Source organism: Neophocaena asiaeorientalis, unplaced genomic scaffold (genome assembly GCF_003031525.2).
Source record: "Neophocaena asiaeorientalis asiaeorientalis breed wild unplaced genomic scaffold, Neophocaena_asiaeorientalis_V1.1 scaffold7, whole genome shotgun sequence".
Classification (NCBI taxonomy): Eukaryota; Metazoa; Chordata; class Mammalia; order Artiodactyla; family Phocoenidae; genus Neophocaena; species Neophocaena asiaeorientalis.
The window spans coordinates 10,717,923-10,737,593 of NW_020185337.1; the positions used below are offsets into that span (position 1 = coordinate 10,717,923).

Consider the following 19,671-nt stretch of genomic DNA (forward strand, 5'->3'; position numbering starts at 1 on the left):
GCCCGCGTACCAAAAAAAAAAAAAAAAAAAAAATACATCTACGCGTGGAGCAATTCTCATTGAAAACTGGAGACTGGCGAACAGACTCTTGTACAGCCAAGGCTGTACGAAAGACCCACACAGAATCAGGTAGGAAGGGAAGAGAAGTGGTCAGGTCAGGACCTGCACATCTAGGAGGGGACACAGAAGAGGGGGAGGATTACGTGGGTTCAGAGATCCTCCCTGGGGAGTGAGCCGTGCGAGCCACATATCGGGCACCCCAGCTTGTGGGGGTAAGTCCCCTTGGCTGGTTTGAAAACCAGTGGGACTGACAGTGGAGCTGTAAGAAACCTAGACTATGCTCATGAAGAATGTGTGCACACACTTGCTCACTCCTGAAACAAGGCAGAGGAAGCAAAATGAGATTGTCTGGGACTCTGACAAGTTCCCTATAACTGCCCCAGCATGCGCCCCAGCCTGAGCCCCAGCCCGAGCCAAGTGTCCGCTCCAGGCCCTCTTGTTCCACGGCACAGCTCCACACTAGCGCAAGGGCTGATGGAACCGGGGGAGTGCACAGTTGTGCAGGATGGAGCCGACTCGGACCCAACATGGCATCATAACAGGGTGAGGGTGGGCATTGCTGGTGCCCATGGAAGCAGCAGATCTAGAACTCTGACTGGGTCCAGGACTGCCACAGCCCATTCCCTGACCCATGCTGAATGTCCACACCAGCCTCTCTTGCTCAAGCACTGCTCCCCTCTGGGGCGAGGGTGCAGGCGCTGGGAGGGGGCAAAGCACACAATTAGAGGGATTGGAACCAGCTCAGATCTGACCCTTATAGCTTTTGCTCCAGCAACTAAGGACCTGACCCCCACTCCCAAAAAAGTCCTGTTGGCCACTGAGCAGTAGAGAAGCCCCAGCTCACACCTGGCTCTGGCACTAGCCCCTCTATCTCCAGCTCCACCTCCTACCAAGGTGATAGCTGCCAGCACACCCTGGGGGAAGATATGACTCATGCTCATGTCAGATACAGCTCTCTCTGCAAAGCCACTGGGCACACACAGACTGTATAGGGATGTTCCCACACAAGCACACCCCTTCAAGACCAGAATAGGTAACTGTTTCACACAATATCACAGAAACAAGAAAGTTAAGCAAAATGAAAAGACAGAGGAATTTATTTCAAATGAAAGAACAAGAGAAAACCCCTGAAAAAGCAATTAATGAAACAGAAATAATTTACCAGATAAAGAGTTCAAAGCATTTGTAATAAGAATGCTAACTGAATTCAGGAAAAGAATCAATGAACATAATGAGAATTTTAACAAGGAACTAGAAAATATAAAAGGAACCAGTCATAACTGAATACAATAACTGAAATAACTGCGCATCCGGAGCCTGTGCTCCGCAATGGGAGAGGCCACAACAGTGAGAGGTCTGCGTACCGCAAAAAAAAAAAAGTGTAACAGAACAACTTAAATATTCAATAATAAAATATTAGTTAAAGTCTGGAGGAGATAATAGAATACTATGGCTTTTTACCAACAGGATCAGATGTATTTCAATATTTTAACAATTGGCATCACCTTAATAGGGTATGTTAGCTGCATATAAGCCCTGAATTTTCCCTAAGGAAAAGCACAAGTACAACAGGATATACATGAAAAGACTTGTTATGCAATTCTGATTCATCACAAAACAGAAAATGGATGAAAAAAAAATGTGGTCAATTCATACAATGGAATACTCTACAGTAATGAAAATAAACAAAGTACAGCTATAGGCAATGTGGATGAATCTCACAAAAATAGAGTTGAGAGGAAAAAAAGACATGAAAGAACACATACACTATGACTCCATTTGTATAAAGCTTTTAATCAGTAAAACTAAACTATATTGTGTAGAGAAGCATAAATCATAAAAGAAATGCAAGGAAATTATTATTAGGATTGTGAAAGAGAAGGATGGATATAGGAGGGATTCTGGGTCAGTGGAAATGTCCTTCACTTTATAATTATTTGTTAACTTATCTAATAGGTTTAATGACCTTTACTCTGTTATTTTATATTTTGCAATAAAAAAAGAAAAAAAAAAGTAAACAGAAATCCCCAACTAGTTGGAAGCAATGAGGGTTTGCAGCTGAAATATGACACCACAAATGATGATGTGGAGAGAGATGGGCAAAGTTGCAGATTACAGCAACAAAAAAGGAGAGAAAAGAATTGGAGAACAGAAGAGCAGAGATGGTATTTATTCAAAGACAATTCTACACAGGACACAGAGCACCCTGGATAGAAGAAGAAGAACTTCTTAAATCAGAAAGAAACTTCCAAGGCAAGTTTCCCAAAGAAAATGGGCACCAAGGGCAAAGTAAGCAAATATACTGTTTCTTTGTTCAATTCTTGTTTTTTTTGTGTGTGTCTTTATACAGTTGCTAAAAGAAGTGTCCTTGGGAATTACTCTCAGAAAGCAGCAGTTTAAAGTTGATCAAAAGCTAAGTCCTCATCAACAGATGTATGGATAAAGAAGATGTGGTATATATATACTCATATAGGTACTTTCCTGGTGGTGCAGTGGTTGAGAATCCACCTGCCAATGCAGGGGACATGGGTTCGAGCCCTGGTCTGGGAAGATCCCACATGCCCTTGCGCCACAACTACTAAGCCTGCACTCTAGAGCCCGTGAGCCACAACTACTGAGCCTGTGCGCTAGAGCCCGTGAGCCACAACTACTGAAGCCTGCGTGCCTAGAGGCCGTGCTCCACAACAAGAGAAGCCACCGCAATGAGAAGCCCCCGCACCGCAACAAAGAGTAGCTCCCGCTTGCCGCAAGTAGAGAAAGCCTGCACACAGCAACGAAGACCCAACGCAGCCAAAAATAAATAAATAAATTTAAATATATATATATATATATATATATATATATACACACATGTACATACACACTCACAATGAAATATTACTCAGTCATAAAAAAGAATGAAATCTTGCCATTTGTGACAACATCGGTAGACCTAGAGGGTATTAAGCTAAGTGAAGTCATACAGAGAAAGACAAATATTATATGATTTCACTTATATGTGGACTCTAAAAAGCAAAAACAGATAAACAAACATAACAAAACAGAAACAAAATCATAGATACAGAGAACAGGTGATTGCCCAGGGTGTGGGGGTGGGGAGTTGGGAAGATGAGAGAAATAAATGAGGGAAATTAAGGGATACAAACTACTAGGGCTTATAGCTCTAGCAAATTCTCAGGTGATGTCAATAACTGCTGGTGGCAGGGAGGTCCACATTTTGAGCAGCGAAGATGTAAAACACATCTGCTCTAGCAATAAGGATTCAGGTAATGCAGAGCTGATAACAAATGGTTCGATCAACAAACACATATTGGTCATCTACCATGCCCAAATCCTATAGATTTATCCTCTTTATTCTGGAGAGAAAAAAATCAAGGCTTTATAATAGAGTAAACTTTAATACACCTGTTCTTTTTGAAAATTAAAAGTGCAATGACTACAATGTAGAATTTGACTTCTTATTTTCAATTAAGGTCCCTTGTCTTTAGAATAATATAATTATATATAACATCCAGCCACAAACTCCAAAACTCTCTTTCATAAAATAATAGTATCAACATGTTCGTTCATTTTTTTTCCATGATATTCTTTCTTTCTCTCTCCTTCTCTCTTCCTCCCTCCTATCCTTTCCCCCTCTCCCTCTTTCTCAGGTTATTAAATGCAAAGCAGCTATCACCTGGAAAGCAAACAAGCCCCTCAGCGTTGAAGAGGTTGAGGGAGCTTCCCTCAAGGCTCATGAAGTTCGAATTCAGGTGTGTGTGAACTTTCCCAGGGCGGGACAGGCAAGACACCAAATGCAGACTTGGCTTCGGTCAGGTCAAGCCTATGTAGTATAACTGGGAGTCCCAAGAGTTTTCACTATGGGGGAATTACATATTTAGGTTCACATTAAAAACAGGTATTATCCCCAGGAGGGGTAAATTGTAAGAATCAGACAAAGGAATTCATTTTAGATTAGAATTAGGTAGGTTTTCTTTTTGTTTTCCAGTTGCCAGTTATTGAAAAGTGTTATTAAAAGAAAGATTGAGAGTTTGGTTCAAAACAAGGAAAGATCTGATGCTAAGGGTCCTGGGTGCCCAGAGGAGGGGACAGAAGTGAGACAGCAGGGAGAAGACATGGCACTGAGCAGAGAGGGATCACAGGCGACAAGTTGAGTCAATTTTCTCCGCAGCTGACCTGGCTTATATTTTTCCTCAGGATCACCAACCACAGTAAGAGTTTATGCATGAGAATGAATGAGTTATCCTCATGAACAGAATCCTGAAAAATAATACTGGGACACTTCGTAATTAATTAAGACAATCCCTTATTTGATATCTCTCTTTTAACTATAAAAGTTTTATTACCTCTATTGTATTTCATGTCGTTTCAACAAAATTTGAACAAGCCCTAGAAACCTGTGTTCCCCCTCCACTCCCTCTAACAGAGTTTAACTTTTCTGTTACCTTTGATTTCTCCTCTCCTAGAGACAGTGACTGCCAATTCTCTCTCTTTGTGTGATTTTTTCAGTGACAGTGAAAGGAAGAAAATAAAGATGGATTAAGAGGAAAGACTATATCGCAACATATTTTTAATTATTCTCTTTTTTTCAAAATGCAATTCTTTTATTGAGCTCAATGAGTGTTGTTAAGTTTCAAGGTGTCATTGGGCCTAAAATTATCCTCCTAACAACCCCAATGATATAATTACAGAAACAGGACTCAAGTCTGCGGTTGCTTTGTAGATAATCACCACCACCTTGTGCCATACTGATGCCCATGTCATCCATCCTCAATTTGAGGGGTTTTTTTCCCAGTGATCCTTGGCCATGAGGCTGCAGGAATCGTGGAAAGTGTTGGGCCAAGAGTGACCAACTTCAAACCAGGTATTTAAATTTCTGATTCCAATTAAATGGAAATGTCAGGATATTTCAGGGATAATTCCTGATACAGTCCTGGCTTTGCATGCTATAATTGATCTCTGTTTACATAAGGGGACCATCTTTTCCAAAGCAAAACTGAAGCACACAGTCTTTCAGAGTCTAGCAATGAGACACAATATTTCCGATCAGAGCTGCCTAGGGACTTCCCTGGCAGTCCAGTGGTTAAGACTCCACACTTCCACTGCAGGGGGTGCAAGTTTGATTCCTGGTCTGGGAAATGAATAAAAAAAGAACTGTCTAATAAAATCTGGGAAATACGGTCACTTTATGTACATATAGCACTGCAAAACTGTCCTATAATGCAAAGTTACAAGGTGAGCTTACACTGAGCTTCCAAGGGGGAATAGATGACAATTTAAAACAACCTCCTCTAAATAAAACAAAACGATTTTAATATTATAAAGAATTTAAAGAATGATGACTTATAGGTAGCTTAAGCGAGAAATATTATGCATATGTCAATGTTAGCTTAAATGTCTTCTTGGAAGTTTGTAAGATAAACACGTGTATGAAGCATGCCAATAGTCGAATTATTTACTTTACATTTTGTAACAGATCCATCAAATACTGCAATATGAGCTATGCAATTGTCACTTATCAGACAGGATGAACCGTATCATTCTTTCTTCCTTTAATGAGGATGCTCCAAACTGAGAAGTATATTAGTATCTTTCCATTCAAAACAAGATTATAGAAACAAATTGCTCTCCAAAATTTGGCATCCACAAACAAGTCTGGCCAATGTAGTCCCAGCTCTACCACTTACTGGCTGTGTGACCTTAACCAGTTAAGTCACTTTTCTGTGACTCAGCTCAGATTTCCATTTTCTAACGGGGACAATAACAGTACCCATCTCAAAGGGTTGTCCTGAGAATTAAATGAGATAATACATGCAAGCAGTTAGAATGGTGACTGACACATACTAAATGTTGAACAAATGTTAATCATCATTATTGGACCTTGGTCATCAGAGGATAGAAATCATTATTGAAATTGAATAAAAAGTAGAAAATGTAGAATTTGACAGTGAACTAAATGAAACATGAAGATGATGTATAGTTTACTCTCCATATCTAGCCTATTGCCCACCTCCCCTATTATATAAGGATGTTCTGTTCCATGCAGGATGTTTAGAAATGTAATAAATAAAGTCATTATGTAATAAATAATAGTCATAATGCAGAGTGTTGCAATGACAGCAGAGTCTCACAAAGGACTCTGCACCTGATGGTATAATACAGATGTGTTGCTTGACTGCCCAGCAGAGGGAAAACGAAAAAGAAAAAAGACAGTATATACAATACTTGGGAGACTCAGCAATCTTGCAGGTTAATAAAATACTGTAGCCACCTATACTTCCTACTGAACATAAAATGTATACCATAAAGAATGGTGTTTTCCACCAATTCACCTGGTAGAAACTATAAGTAACATCTTAGGCATCATCTAACACATGGCCTTCTTTTCTAGGTGACAAAGTAATTCCACTCTACACACCTCAATGTAGAAAATGCAAGTTCTGTCTGAGTTCACACACAAATTTTTGTGGAAAAATCAAGTAAGCTCTATAAACTATTAGTAAGAGTATAAATTGTTACAAATATTTTGGGCAGTACATTGGCATACCTAAATGGAGTTGAAGAGGTAGATACTTTGTACCCACCAATTCTAGATGTGTACAAGAAACTTGTAAAATCACCCAAACAGACATGCACCATAATGATCATCGCAACACTGTAATAACGAGCAATTGAAAATAGGGTAAATGTCCTTCAATAAGAAATAGATTAACAAATTGCTACGTAGTAACACAATGGAATTACTATATAACAATGAGAATGGCTAAACTTCCTCTAAATATACTATATAACAATGAGAATGGCTAAACTTGCTCTAAATGTATCAACATAGAATAATCTCACACATATAATGTTAAGGGAAAGAAGCAAGTTTCTCACAGATAAATTTAGTCATATACAATAACAATACCATATATTGTTTATGGTTCATGTGTATGTAGTAAAGGGAATGATAAATGCCACATTCAGAATAATAGCTACTTCTACAGAGGATGAGAGTGGAATGCAATGAGTCACAGTAATTTATTCCAAGACCACGTAGATGTAAGTCCTGGAGCTAGATTTTGAACCTAGGCAGTCTGGCTCCAGAGTCAAAATTTTTAATTGCCTTATTCTCTACTGAGACTATAGAAAGATCTGTTTATGCTTAATTCTAATTGAAACTAGTTATTTTAGAAGCTAAAATTTTACTACTCTTACATAGATTACTGTGCCTCAATTTCCTCATCTATAAAATGGGGACAGTAATAATGCCTACTTCACAGGGTTTTGCAGATATTCAAAGAATGAACACACCCTTTTGCAAACTTTTAATAATAGATTTTGACACTGACCATCAATTCTCTCTAATGTCACAAAAATAGAGATAAGGTATTATATGCCTCCAGATGAAAATACACAACACTATGTTAGCAATATTCCTACAAAAACATAAAACCTGAATCAGATCAAGCATTTAGATCAAAAATACTAGTTTAGAGGAAATACAGTGATGGAGAAACATGTTAAACCAGGTTACAAGAGTGTAATCAGAAAAATCTAGAGTGAAGAAAATTCTGTAGGCCAAATGACTGTTTCTTCAACAAATAAATGGCAGGGAAAAAACAAGGGGTGGGGTGAGAACCTATAAATTAAAAGAGACTTAAGAGACATATCAACCAAATGCAATGTGTGGAACTAAAAGAATCTTTATCTTTTAGAGACACATACTGAAATATTTACAGATGAAATAGCGATGTCTAGGATTTACTTCAAAATAGTCCAAAGTGGGGAGGATAGGTGCTAGTGTTGGGGAATCAGGTAGGTAATAGATGAAACTAGATCAGTCATGAATTGATAACTGCCAAAGCTTGGAGATGGTTACATGAGGATTCATTTTGCTATTCTTTCTACTTTTATATGTGCTTGAGTTTTCCATAATACCATTTTTTAAAGAAATACATGTAAAGCCCTTAAAAGAGTTTCTGGCACATAAGAAGTATACAATCAAAAGTGTATTATTATTATCATTATTACCTTTAGACCACTTCTGACTATATATTTAGGTGAAAATTCTCAAGCCATTTGTTTTCAATTTTTCCATCTAATAAAATTATCATAACGAATACATAACGCCTAATTTTTTTCTTCAGGAAAGTAATCAGTGGTCCATCTACTTTCTCTTTTTCTGTATCTTTTTCCCCTAGGCATTTCAAAACTCCTATGGGTGATCAAAAATTAATGGAAGACAAAACTAGCAGGTTTACCTGCAGAGGAAGACTTTACCATTTCATGGGAACCAGTACCTTCAGTCAGTACACTGTAGTGTCAGATGTTAACCTTGCCAAAGTTGATGATGATGCCAGTTTAGAGAGAGTTTGTCTGCTTGGATGTGCATTTTCAACTGGCTATGGTGCTGTAGTCAACATTGCCAAGGTAAAATACTTAATCACCAGGTTGTATAAAATAGACATTACTAGGAGGCAGCATGATAAAGCAACCAGCTTTATCTTCAAAACCTGGCTCTGCCATTTATTACCTCCGTGATTTTAGGCCAGTTATTTAACCTCTCTATTCCTATCTCTCTACCATAATATCTACTACAAATAGTTGTGGGGATAATTAAATCATATTACATATGTAAGACATCTGGCCCAGAGGCTAGCATATAGCTGGCACCCAGTTCATGTTCATTTCTTTTCCTTTACTCGTATGTTAGATTACAGACTGTGCCTGATTTAAATATAGCCTGATAAATATGTCCCCTAAATACGAATGCTCGCCCTGGGACAGCAGACCCAGTCAAGAGACAACAGAAACCTCCACCCATCTCCATAGAGCTACCCTACTTTCTCCCTGACACAGCAGATTCCTCTCTCCCAAACTGTAGTAATTCATCTCTGCTTCTCACCCTGTGCCTTTGTGGCTTCAGGGGAAGGTCTCAGATGGCAGCCCTGATGATGGTAAGATGCGTCCCTGGAATTCCATGTTAGAATTTAGCTTTTACAAAGCTCTTCAACTGAGAGATTAGAGAGATGTCAATATCACTTGGACGCTTCAAACAACCTCCTTATTTGAACCTCCTTGATATCAATCTTTTTCCCTTGACTCTAAACTGCAAAATGCAACCAGAGTGATCTTCCTAAACAAAAAATCTAAAGTTTTTATTCCCCTTTAATTATTCCCCTTTTCCTTCAATATGCTATAGTCATTCTTTCTCCTTCTTCCTTTTGTGGCTCACTGTTCCCCTGGGCCTGAGTCTCTGGGCTCTGGACTGCGCCTCTGGACTTTTCACACCTGGCTCCCACCAACACTGCCTGGAAAGCTCCCCCACTTCTTCTGGCTGACTCCATTTATTTATCCCTTCCTGTTGGAAGCCTACTCCACCCTCCCAGGCATGCATGAGGTATCCCTCCCTCCCACTTTCCCCTAAAGTTTCTGTATTTAACCCTGTCTTCCTTCTTATCACACTATGAAGAAATTTCCCATTTATTTCTCCTTCCTATTAGATGATTAGCTTTGTAAGGGCAAGAATTCTCTCTTGTTCATTGTGATAGCTCCAGAGCCTAGCCCTGTGCCTGGCACATAATATGAGCTTGATAATTTATCAGCAAATGAATGAATAAAGCCAGGTTCATGTGAAACACCTAAAACGCCTTGGTGAGGCTTGGTCCTCAGCCTTGCAATCCAAATATTCTTTTTTATCAGCTTACTTAGAGTTGTTCAGTGCCAAGGAAACAAAGTCAAACTAACCAAAAGAAGAGGCTGATCTAGTAGCCAGAATATCGAGATATGACTTTTCGTTGAGAATTACATCAGCCACAGGAATGCTACTCTTGGCTCTTAGTGTATTATCTCCCTCTAAAAGTTCATTCATTCATTTATTCATTAACAAAAATGTAAAGCTATATGGGAGGTCAAACTACAATCGGAAGGCTCCTGGAGGAAGGGTGTTGCTAGTTGGCTGGAGTTCAGAGCTGATGTGACCCTCCAGTCAAGGCGTATTTTCCTCTAGATAACACTGGAGCCACAGGGAAAAATTACTGCTCTTTGCCACCACACCCCACCGCGCCCTTTTCTGGACTCCATGCTGACTGTCACCTTCTACTGTTCTAGTCTTTCTTCAGGGATATTAACACTAGAGATTCAGCCACAGTTTTCTTTTAAATCTAGTCAGAACTTACCTAAACTCCCAGAATCTGCTCTTCCTGCTACTGAGGAATAGCTAAACCACCTCACGCTCAAAGAAGAGAAATAAATCTGATAGGAACAAGTTAAGAGAAGTGAAGTGTCAGTAATTCTAGTCAAAAGGCAAGAGCTTTAATAATGTTTAATTTACTTCTGGGAAGAAAAGTGATGCAAAAACTCTGATTAATTATTGAGGACCACTCCCCCAGTATCATCAGAACTCTGGGTTCTTTTTAACCTATTTGTATCCTTTACTGCCAAATTAATCACATTTCATAGAGATCTTTGGAAGCATAAAAATGTCCTGTAACAGTGTTGTCTGCAGATAGATAATCATCAACTATTTATAGCCCTATTTTTAAGTGGGGGGTACTTTATAATAACCTCCACTCAGAAGTGCAATTAAATGCACTTTTACACACAGATGTCCAGTTGTATAACATAACTGGTACAGTGTATTCAATTTATACACTGTTGTGAGCTATGTACAACTACTGTGTACAACATTGCTTCAATGAGAAAAATGCATGTTACTTTCGATGAGACTTACGGCAAACTTTATAATACAGTCTCCATAGAAATATATCTGGAAATATATTAAATATGCCACAGTATCACAGTCAATAGAACATAGTATATATAGAACATTATTCTGAATATTTGCAAAATAGATATTCTATTTTCCCTGAGTAGCAAAAGTCAGCATATGCATGCCTAATATCACACATAAGTTAAAGTAAAATACATGCATCCTCTCTGTTCCTTAATAGTTTTGTTTCCAGTTTAGAATATATCAGTACTTCCCTTGGACACATTTTCTCTTTCCCTTTTATTTATGCTTTAATTCTAACAGTTTCTCATCACCATTAGAAAATATTAATTGAGCATCTCTCTGTATAGTAATTTTTTTGCCACTCTACAAAATAACATATTCCAGCTATAGCAGCTTTCCTTATCATCTTATATATTATGTTTCTTTTTAATTCAATGTAACAAACATTTATCAAAGACAAAAGATAAGAACACTCCTTGATAGCAATGTGATTATATGCCTTCAAAGATTTTGCAGTCTTTTAAAGAAACATGTGTATGCAAACAAAATCAATCAAGAATAATTATAAGTTATATGATATAAAAAAAGCAAAGAGGTGGGCACTAATTTCTAATTGAAGAATCAAGAAACATTTCATGGGGAGAGTGTGATTTAAGTTGGGCCTAGAGGTATTGGTTATATTTTAATTGAAGGAAATATATTTCTTTTATATCTAGTAGTGTATGTATGTTAATCCCAAACTCCTAATTTATCCCTCCCCTCTCCCCTTTGGTAACCATAAGTTTGTTTTTGAAGTCTGTGAGTCTATTTCTATTTTATAAATAAGTTCATTTTTATCATTTTTTTTTTAGATTCGACATATATGTGATATCATATGATATTTGTCTTTGACTTACTTCACTTAGTATGATCATCTTTAGGTCTATCCATGTTGCTGCAAATGGCATTATTTCATTCTTTTTTATTGCTGAATAATTATTCCATTGTATATATGTACCACATCTTCTTTATCCATTCATTTGTCAATGGACATTTAGGTTGCTTCCATGTCTTGGGTATTGTAAATAGTGCTGCAATGAACACTGGGGCTTGTGATCTATTTTTTTTTTTAACATCTTTATTGGAGTATAATTGCTTTACAATGGTGTGTTAGTTTCTGCTGTATTGCAAAGTCAATCAGCTATACGTATACATATATCCCCATATCCCCTCCCTCTTGCATCTCCCTCCCACCTTCCCTATCCCACCTCTCTAGGTGGTCACAAAGCACGGAGCTGATCTCCCTGTGCCATGCGGCTGCTTCCCACTAGCTATCTGTTTTACATTATTCGGTAGTGTATATATCAGTGCTACTCTCTCACTTTGATCTATTTTAAAAAGAAACCAATAAACCCATTAAAATGTGTGGGCTTCAGTTTTTGTTCTCAAAACACCAAAGGGAAAAGGAAGACAAGAGAACGATTTTCACTTGGGTTTGTTCGTTATGAGCTGAATATCTAATGGCCTTCAAGTGTTTCTGCAGATTTAGCCAGTGATTCATCCGTTTTCATGTTGGCAAATTGCCCCCATTTAGCTATATCATTTAGTTTTATGACAGGCAGTCTTTATTTATATGGTCCTGCCCCCACCTCACTCAGTCCCTATTTTACAAAGTGGGACCAGGGACTCCTGGTGGTCCAGTGGTTAAGATTCTGTGCTTCCCATGCAGGGGGCACGCAGTCTATCCCTGATCAGGGAACTAAGATCCCGCATGCAGCACGGAGTGGTCAAGGAAAAAAAAAAAAAAAAAAGTGGGACCAGCTGCTTGAGAAGTTAATGTATAATTTTCTTGCCTGCAGGTCACACCTGGTTCTACATGTGCCACCTTTGGCCTAGGAGGTGTCAGTCTTTCAGCTGTAATCGGTTATAAAGCAGCAGAAGCTTCCAGAATCATAGTTATTGACATCAAAAATGAGAAGTTTACAAAGGCCAGATCCCTTGGAGAAACCAACTGCCTCAATCCTAGAGACCTAGATAAACCCATTCAGGAGGTCATTGTTGAAATGACCAATGGAGGTGTGGATTTTGTCTTTGAGTGTGTAGGTGGAGCTAAAATCATGGTATGTATATTTTTTATAATAGGATATAATAAATATTGCTTATTAACATTTATAATATGTGCATCTTAATATACTTATTAAATTTTAATATTTATATACATGTATAAGTTATGTTTAAGAATAGTTATTAATACTATATTAGATATCATTATATGTTACATACATATAATTAATTTTTACTTATTAATAAATATTACTATTTAATATTAATGTGTTATTAATATTTGTTTATTCTTTCACATGAAAGTCAGCAAAAAATTAAGGGAAAACTTAGAAATAAAAACTTTCAAAGAATTGTGCCTATGAGAAGTGAGGAAAAAAAATAGAAAAGGCAGATTTAGAGGAGGGAATAGACAGGGTGAATGGAGTCACCCCTAACAGCCAGAGGTATCCACTCTCATCTTAAAGTAGAGCAAGGAGATGTTAGCAACCTACAAACAAGCCATTTCTGTCCATCAGATCTCAATAATCGGGCTGCAGAATTAGGTCCAAATTATATATGTGAAATTTTCAATTAAAAAAGTCAACAAGCTGCAAAATTAAAAACTCAATCTTTTTTTCCTAAACACTACAATTTTGTACCATTCAGATTTCCTCTCCTCTCAGGACAGGAAAGGAGGGCCCTTCTGAGTGCAGGACCCTGGGCAACTGCACTGGTTGCAGGCCCACATAGCCAGTCCTGTCTGTTCTGCTCCAGAAAACGGAGTAAAGAGCCAACTGCACAGGCAACATAGGAAGTTAGCCTCCAGAGCACGCAGCCTTAGTCTCCAGCAAATATTCACCTAATGCATCTTTGCTCAAAGCCACTAAGTAGAGTTTTGTTTTGTTTTTTTTAACAAGATGACCAAAGAATTCATCAACTAACTTTTCTGCCTATGGAGGCTTCTTAGTTCATTAGTGAGAGCTGTGAAGTAGTTATGACAGTATTCCCTTTTATTTACCCCTTCACTCAGCCTGGCTCCTAAAACTCTCCTCTAGAGAGGGTACAAAGAATGAAATTCTGTACTTCAACCTCCCAGGAGCAGGCTTTGGCAATTTTCCCCTCGGTTCTTACCTGACACAACATGATATGACAAAAGAGAATGGAGACTGGGAAGGCTGCCCTTCCTGGGTCTTTCCTCTTAGAATGGCTTCATTATAATAGTGCAACTGCTTAAAAGAGGATCTGGCAGGTAATAAGCACTCAATAAATGTTAGCTATTACTGACATCCGTGCAGTGAGGACCCCTTGTACTGCACCGCTCCCCTGCATCCAAAGCTTCAGGCCTTGCTTTTTCAATTGTCCTTGGCACCTGTGGCCTTCAATGTGCCACATTCCTCCCTCCACTTCCCACAGCTCATATGTTTCACAAACACTGAAATTCAGCCCACTTATTTTTCTAGTATAGAGATTCTCAAAACTGGCTATACTTCAGAAGTACCTGGGGAGTTGTTTTCCAGTATCAGTGAATTGACCCATACCCAGGATATTCTCATGCATTGGTTCTCACGCTGAGAACCACTGATCCAAAACTTGGCAGGTTCTATTATTAACTTATTTATTACACCAAGAAACGTATTTTAAATTATGGAATAGAATTACACTAGAGAACCCAAATAAAAAGAGATGGGTTTAATCACAGAAAGATGGGCTAACTACCCTTCCACCAAAAGCTTCCATAACTAGGGAAAGCTTAATTTCTACGTCGTGGAGGAGATTCCAGTAATGGGAATGAACTTAATTTCAATGACCACTAATGCTCTACAGCAGTCTAAAGAACCCAACAGAACAATTAGAAATTTACAGTAATGGACAATTTTATACGATTTTGAGAATTAAAAATTCTCATCAAAAGTTATCAGAGGCTACCAAATAAAACCCTGTATTTGCATATAATACCCATTTGACTAAGTTATAATGATGGAGGTTAATTCCCTGCTTGGAGCAAAGCTCAGAAATGTAGAGAAGGGCAATAGGAAAAACATTAAATTAAAAAAAAAAAAAAAACCAGGAGTAATGTAGGCAGCTACCTTAAGGTCGCAAGCAGTGCCTGTGCTCTTTACCTCTCTCTGTGGATCTCTCTGTACAATATACATTAAACAAAAATATTTCTGCCATATAAGAAGTACAGAAACTAGAAGAGTTGCTATTTAGAAATGTTAGAAATTCTCAAAACTATAAATACATATTCAAATAAAGATTTCAAAACACATTCTAAAAGTTCTAGGTCATTGCATTGCCCATCCCTAGTACGACAGACAGAGAGAAGAGGGAAAGAATTTACTGTACTTCAGATTGCTTCTTTCATATAATGATCAGTGATGAACAGGAATGGTATTCCTATTGGGACTTCTGTAGAAGTAAAAGTTGCCTCAACAGGTGAGAACAAAGTTAACCACTGGCTATGGCAAACAATATGGGATAAGTTTATATTTTTCTTGTATAATATTAGTCTCAAAAGATTTTAAATGTTCAACTATAACATAGGGCTTCTATGTGGAATGGCCATCCACAAGTTTATATCTTTCTTAAACTTATTTACATTTTCAATCTTGGCATTTTTATATTAACTCCAAACCTGCAGTAGGTTAAGATAATATTTTCTCTTTCTCTCATGCAAAGATCAATGCAAATCCCCTGGGCCTGTCTTGCATGTAGTGATTCATCAATCAAGGAAGTTCAAATTTGTGGCTTTACAATCTCAACATGAGGTCCTCTTGGTTGTTAGAGTAGAAGGGACAGCTGGCGGGATGTACACTGGCTTTTCTATTTTGGCTAGGAAATGGCACACGTCACTCCTGCCCATAGCCCAGAACTAGTCATATGACTCTACTTAACTGCAAGAGAGCTAAAAAATATAGGGAAGCAGATGAAATGTTTGATGAGCAGCAGCCACTGTTATTTTCTGTTTAACCGTTTTGCCTTCTGTTTTAAATAGCATTTCTTTTAAATTATCCTACATTGAGATCTGCTAAGTTTACAGTATATGCCTCATTTTTAGACTCTAGTGAATACTTACTCACCCTCTGTTTGTGACTTAATTTTGATCCTTTGTCCCTGGAATTGCAAATATCTTCATATATACCATTGTACCTGGTCAAAAACTTGTTGACTAGAGTTTATAATATCTTCTATAGATCTTTCTTTACCTTCATGTATGTATATTTTTCTTGATATACAAGGAGATGCATTCTGGGTTCAGCATAAGTGTGGTATTAAACAGAGTAAAATATGTTTGGTTTCTTTTCAACATCTTTTTTGATGACATTCAAAATTTTATTGGATATTCTATCTGAAACAGAACACTGGTGCCTCAAGTCTCAATCTACAATATTACAACCTCATTAGCCATTATCTTTTATGCAGAGTTGTGTAAAATTTCCCTAAACTATTGTACAAACCCACATTGGAATTCATGTTCTACTTTTCTACTTACTCAGCTAATCTTTTTGTTTGACCTTCCAGAGAGCAGCCCTTGACAGCATAACAGTAGGTTGGGGAGTATGTACATCATTGGAGTAAACGTTGGTGACAACGGATTGAGTGTTTCTGCAGTGGAGCTAATAATGGGCCGTACTCTAAATGGAACAAGCTTTGGTGGTCAGTTTTTTTTTTTTTCTTTTAATTTTCTTCATAGTAGTACTCAAATTATCATAATTAGGATTATTGAAAGGAAAGGAAAATAATTTATTTTTTAAATATTGAGTGCCTAGAACATATCTGAAGACTACCTGAAAGCTATTTATTCTATTAGTTCCTTGAAAGTAAACAGAGTTTCTTTATAGAAGGATAACTATAATTTGAAAACTGAAATTCAGTTTGCATTAAAATGGACCAACATAGGGGAACAAAAGGTAGACGGTGATCAAATTGAGATACTTCCTTATCTAGAAATAGAAAATAATCTTGAATTTTTCTTTTGAAGAAAAAAAATTTAATAGATAGAAGTACAAAAAATTAAAGATGGCAGGGGGATAAGCTATTTGAAGCAACCCAAATCTGACCTGATAATTTCATTCATTCGACAAACACTGGTTAAACTACCTTTTCATGTCAAGCACCATGTCTTTATTTGGTATTTTGGCCAATTACAGACTGGAAAGGTATCGATTCTGTCCCAAAGCTGGCTGCTGACTACAAGAATAAGAAATTTGATCTGGATGCACTGGTGTCCCATACCCTTGCTTCTGACAAAGTTAATGAGGCATTTGACGTAATGTACCAAAGAAAAAGGTAAATTACCAAAGAGATGAGTGAGCAGTTTGAAAAACCTTTATGATGATTCTATTTTCATTTGATGTTGAAAACTAACCAGTGTGTCTCTTCTGACACTTTCCACATCATCAGAAGTACTCAATGTCCTTAAAAGATTAAATAGTGGCCATTTGCAAAAAAGAAAACTTCCTACTCTATTTCCATAATGTACATGGACATATACTGTTCCAACATAGAGTGGCGATATAAACTGACACATATTTTCCCCTTCACAAACTGTTAACTCAGTTGGGGCTGCTCCATAGCAAGAGAGGTTTCTAGAGTATAATGTCAGGTTCAATATAGTACAATATGGCCCTGAGTCTGGAATCACTGTGGTCTGCAACTGACACAGAATGCCCACTCCAGGCCCTTCATTATCAGACTCAGGTGAAAACCATGAAGATGTGAGTAGTGAGTGGCAGGTAACAGATACTTAAAGGGTTCCCCAACTGCCTCATTCTCTTGCTTTGTCATGGTTGTCTTACAAGTGATTCAAGTCTACAATTTAGCTACATTGTGCTCTCTTGGCATAGACCCTGAGAAATGATTTATAAAAATGTCCCAATCAGGGGATCCCTGGTAATTGGGGAGTGGGTAAGACTAGGATCAATGATTTTGGTTAAAATAATCAACCACAGTGTTGATCAATAGAAGCAAAGGCCAAAACACCAGGAACAGTGTTACACAGAAGAGATGCAAAAAGGCAACAAAAAGAAGTGAAAGGGGAAAAGTACATAGTTAAATGACAGGACTTTGAAGCAGAGAACAAATGTTGCAAAAGAAGAAAATAGGTCCATGGTGTGAGGACCAAGGATACTTCCTGGGTAAGAAATCTGAGAAAATATCTCTACTCATATGAACTCCCTAATTTGCAAAAGTGTTAACTGCAATGTAACAAAAAGACATTCGATAAAAAGAAAAGAACACTTAAGAAAATGGTAATAGGAACATACATATTGATAATTACCTTAAGTGTAAATGGATTAAATGCTCCCACCAAAAGACATAAAATGGCTGAATGGATACAAAAACAAGACCCATAAATATGCTGTCTACAAGAGACCACTTCAGACCTAGGGACACATACAGACTGAAAGTGAGGGGATGGAAAAAGATATTCCATGCAAATGGGAATCAAAAGAAAGGTGGAGTAGCAATTCTCATATCAGACAAAATAGACTTTAAAATAATGACTATTACAAGAGACAAAGAAGGACACTACATAATGATCAAGGGATCAATCCAAGAAGAAGATACAACAATCCTAAATATTTATGTACCCAACATATGAGCACCTCAATATATAAGGCAAATTCTAACAGCCATTAAAGAGGAAATTGACAGTAACACAATCATAGTAGGGGAATTTAACACCCCACTTTCACCAATGGAAGGATCATGAAAATGAAAATAAATAAGGAAACACAAGCTTTAAATGATACATTAAACAAGATGGACTTAATTGATATTTATAGGACATTCCATCCAAAAAAAAAAAAACAATACACTTTCTCCTCAAGGGCTCAGGGAACATTCTCCAGGATAGATCATATCTTGGGTCACACATCAAGCCTTGGTAAATTTAAGAAAATTGAAATCGCATCAAGTATCTTTTCAGACCACAACGCTATGAGACTAGATATCAATTACAGGAAAAAAATCTGTAAAAAATACAAACACATGGAGGCTAAACAATACACTACTTAATAACCAAGAGATCACTGAAGAAATCAAACAGAAAATCAAAAAATACCGAGAAACAAATGACAATGAAAACACAACGACCCAAAACCTATGGGATGCAACAAAAGCAGTTCTAATGGGCAAGTTTATAGCAATACAATCCTACATCAAGAAACAAGAAACATATCAAATAAACAACCTAACCTTACACCTAAAGCAATCAGAGAAAGAAGAACAAAAAAACCCCAAGTTGGCAGAAGGAAAGAAATCATAAAGATCAGATCAGAAGTAAATGAAAAAGAAATGCAGGAAACGATTGCAAAGGTCAATAAAAGTAAAAGCTGGTTCTTTGAGAAGATAAACAAAATTGAGGAAGGAAAAAACCATATGATCGCCTCAATGGATTCAGAAAAAGCTTTTGACAAAATTCAACACCCCTTTATGATAAAAACCCTCCAGAAAGTAGGCATAGAGGGAACTTTCCTCAACATAATAAAGGCCATATATGACAAACCCACAACCAACATCATTCTAAGCAGGATACAATATTAACGCACAGAAATCTCTTGCATTCCTATACACTAATGCTGAAATATCTGAAAGAGAAATTAAGGAAACACTCCCATGCACCACTGCAACAAAAAGAATAAAATACCTAGGAATAAACCTACCTAACAAGACACAAAAGACCAGGAATAGACAAAGCAATCTTTAGAAGGCAAAATGGAGCTGGAGGAATCAGGCTCCCTGACTGTACTACAAAGCTATAGTAATCAAGACAGTATGGTATTGACACAAAAACAGAAATATAGATCAATGGAACAGGATAGAAAGCCCAGAGATAAACCCACACACATATGGTCACCTTATCT

The 19,671-nt window shown here is 37.5% G+C and overlaps 1 protein-coding gene across 1 annotated transcript in view; it reads left to right on the top strand.

Annotated features, from left to right (window-relative positions):
* The first annotated feature begins 2,331 nt into the window (after positions 1 to 2,331).
* The window catches only part of LOC112393768 (alcohol dehydrogenase 4-like), a 23,195-nt gene continuing 5,855 nt past the window's right edge, over positions 2,332 to 19,671 (top strand). Inside the window, 10 exon segments of the mRNA XM_024736139.1 lie at positions 2,332 to 2,349; positions 3,711 to 3,812; positions 4,784 to 4,844; positions 4,847 to 4,924; positions 6,452 to 6,539; positions 8,247 to 8,475; positions 12,619 to 12,879; positions 16,325 to 16,367; positions 16,370 to 16,459; positions 16,954 to 17,092. Of these exon segments, the coding sequence (XP_024591907.1) occupies positions 2,332 to 2,349; positions 3,711 to 3,812; positions 4,784 to 4,844; positions 4,847 to 4,924; positions 6,452 to 6,539; positions 8,247 to 8,475; positions 12,619 to 12,879; positions 16,325 to 16,367; positions 16,370 to 16,459; positions 16,954 to 17,092 (1,109 nt within the window).